Genomic DNA, 3,566 nt, shown 5'->3' on the forward strand with positions numbered 1-3,566 from the left:
TGTCGCACCAGTAAGTCGCAGGACTATCTGTGAAACCATTGACGACCTCGTCACATGAAAGTTGATTATGGTTTGAAGAGATGTGGCATGACGAATTAGAAAGGGGTACAGAGTCGAGGAACAAATAAATAATTAACTGTATCAATTAAAGCCTCGTTTACATGCCACCATTTGACCCTGGGTCATATTTTAACCCGGGGGTCAAATTGGTGGATTTTAACCCCGGGGTTATATTTTTTTAGTGCGTTTATATGACTGAGTATAAAAATGATATTTTCATTAAATATATGTCCATTTGAGCCCACACCATGGGACGTATACGGCGTTTTCAACGAAAGCAGCTCTTTGCAATGGTACTAACTGTGGCCTTAGTTGCAGCATTACAACGTGAGAGAAGAATATGGGCAGTGCAAAGAAGCAGAGTGTGGTGGCAGGATATCGTTCTAGGTACTTTTACTGATGAACAATGGAAAGAAAATTTTCGAATGAAAAGAGCGACATTTGACTTTCTATGTACAAAGTTATATGACAAACTGCAAAGAAGCTCGGTGGTGCGAGAAGCCTTATCTGTAGAACACAGAGTTGGAGTCGCCATATACTTCCTTGCATCTACTGCGGAGTACAGAACAATTGGAAACTTGTTCGGAATCCACGAGTCTACTGTGCATTCTTGCGTGCATGATGTTTGTGATGCAATAGTTGCTCTACTCTTTCCAGCGTTCGTGACCTTTCTGAAGGGCCAAGGATTGAAAGAGATCATCCGTGGCTTCCAGGAAACGTGGAACTTTCCTAACTGTGCTGGCGCCATTGATGCCACGCACATTCCCATTATTGCCCCAAAAGAAGATCACGCAGACTATGTAAACAGAAAGGGATGGTACTCGATCATACTGCAAGCAGTATGTGACCATAGATACCGCTTTACTGACATCTGTATCGGATGGCCAGGCCGTGTCCACGATGCGAGAGTTTTCGCCAATTCTCAGCTCATGGCGCAGGCAGTAAATGGGAACTTGTTACCATCATCACCAGAATGGACACAGGCCGTAGGACCTACAGATGACAACGTCGACATGCCAGTGGTCCTCATTGATGACGCAGCATACCCGATGTCTTCATGGCTTTTGAAACCATACGTTGACAGGGAGATTTACTGAAGAAGAACACACATTCAACTACCACCTGAGCAAAGCGCGAATGACAATCGAAAATTCATTTGGACGCCTTAAGGGTCGCTAGAGGCGCTTTCTCAAGAGACTGGATTTGGACATCAGCTATGTCCCCAATTTAGTGACCGCCGCAGTGACCCTACACAACATCTGCGAAACTACTGGAGACATATTTGACGACAGATGGATGGATCGAGTAATCGCGATGAATGTTCATCAACCTGAACCATACCAAATGAGAGCTCAGCCAATGGACGGCAAGGAAATTAGACGCTTACTTTCACGTCAGTTTACTGAAGAACGCTAAATAACCTACTTCGTACTACAGGAATTCGAGATGCCCTATAGAGAAGCACACGTGATTACTCCAGCAGTGAGAAGATATATGTGGCGTTAATCATGGGCATGTTAACCAATGATTTAAAAAACAGGTACAATGTTAAAAACATTTATTTTATTTTCATAATCATGTCGTACATGTACAACAAAATGATGTAAACGAAAATGGTGTATGTATTGTTGGTAAAAGATGATATCTGATATTCAATCAACACATTTTCTGTATTAAATGTTCATTTAAAACTATAAAATGACGTCTTCTCGTTATTGAAGTAATGTTAAAGTTAGAAAATATAAAAAAAATTGAGTGTATCTTCCACACAGAACTGGATATGCATACACGTTTGTTGCAACCATAAATGAAAAATTTGGCGCTTATCGTGAATTTTTTTCATTTACGGGCGATTTTTCATTTACGGTTGCAACACACGTTTCCTCTGCAGTAAATATAGAACAAATGTTCATGTAACAATCACACAGGAAATCAACTCAATGATGAAATTTGTGTTTGAATAACAGTCAGTTACTTCAGAGGTTTACATAACTGGTGTGGTCGTCGGTTGCATGACGAATGGTGTCGTCGTCAGTTCCATGACTGATGGCACCGTGGCTGCTGATGTCTCCAAAACTACATGCAACATTCGAGAACGCCCGCATAGGAACTGGTGTTTGAGGAAAAGCTGGTGGAACAAAATTTGTCTCACGGCAATTTAACATAAGTTGAAACATTCGCATCTGATTTTCTCTGTCTTCACGTTTAGTTCTTTCTTCCATCTCCAGTTTAGTTAGTTCGTGTGCTCTCTTAAGGGCGTCATCATCGATAAGTTTTATTTCCAAATCGATCTTTCTCTTCTCGATTTCCTGCGCTTGTGTTTCTAAATTTTCATTTGATGAAGTAAATTTGTCCATAACCGTTTGAAGTGAAAGTTCCAGCTTCGTCTTTTTCGGTCCTTTCATAGATTGTTCTGTTGGAGGGATTTCTTTCTTACTTTGTATGTTTCTGTCTTTTCCATGCTTGACTTTTTTTTTCTTGTTCTTTCTTCTGTTGATCGTTGATGTCGTCATACTTCACATTATCTTCTGGCGAAGAGGATACGGAAGGAAAAGCTTCACGAGATACATCATGGTCGTCCAAATTCGGCATTTCTGCGACATTGACCTCCTCAACATCACTGAGGTCAGCAATGTCTACATCGTCATCATCGCTGCTCTGATCACTATGATCGTCAATTATGTTTGTGGCTATGCTTTGAATTACCTTACACGGAGATGTCGCCGGTCGGTCGCCAAGTATATCATTCAGTTCATTGTAAAATTTACACAACTTCGTTCCCTGTCCACTCTTCTTCAGCATGTCCCTGCATTTTCGGTACGTTTTCTTTAGATATTTCATCTTCTTCTTGAGCTGGTATGGTGTCTTGTCATAGCCTTTATCCTTCATTGTTGCACTTAATTTTCTATAAATTGCCTTATCCACTTTTGTGGGACTGTCAAGTTGATGCTGGATATGAAATTCAGTCCATAAGCCCAACAGACATAAAGTTGAAGCATTTGTCCAGGCATTTCCTCTAGCAGTTTTGGGCGGCATCTTGTTTCAAGCGACTATTTTACTGAATGAGAACTCAGACAGTTATTGCATACTATCTATTTTTAGCATGTCTGACCTATGTTATGTTTCATGTGATCATTTGACAACTGTTCAAAACATCAACGCGTTTGTCTCCCTGTTTTAAACATCAAAGTGTGTTGTCTCTTTGATCAATTCAAAACATCAAAGTGTGTTGTCTCTTTGATCAATTCAAAGAATTATCCAGGGTCAAATACATTGGAGCCGTTTATATGGTGGAAAATACACAAATTAGACCCTTTTTGATATTTGACCCAGGGTCAGATCAAATTTGACCTACCTCTTGAGCAGGGTTATATTTTTCGAAATTAGACCCGGGGGTTATTTTTTTAACCCAGGGGTCAAATGTAAAACAACCCGTTTATATGATGCAATTAGACCCCCGGGTTAAAAGTTTGACCCAGGGTTAAAATTTGACCCATGGTCAAATG

The 3,566-nt window shown here is 40.4% G+C and overlaps 1 protein-coding gene across 1 annotated transcript; it reads left to right on the forward strand.

The window, feature by feature from the left end:
• Positions 1 to 485: 485 nt before the first annotated feature.
• On the forward strand, positions 486 to 1,476 carry LOC121387654 (protein ANTAGONIST OF LIKE HETEROCHROMATIN PROTEIN 1-like). Its single transcript, XM_041518841.1, is given in 2 exon segments — positions 486 to 1,111; positions 1,149 to 1,476. Coding segments are annotated over 2 exon segments (954 nt in total).
• Positions 1,477 to 3,566: the final 2,090 nt, after the last annotated feature.

Source organism: Gigantopelta aegis, chromosome 13, assembly GCF_016097555.1.
Source record: "Gigantopelta aegis isolate Gae_Host chromosome 13, Gae_host_genome, whole genome shotgun sequence".
Lineage (NCBI taxonomy): Eukaryota > Metazoa > Mollusca > Gastropoda > Neomphalida > Peltospiridae > Gigantopelta > Gigantopelta aegis.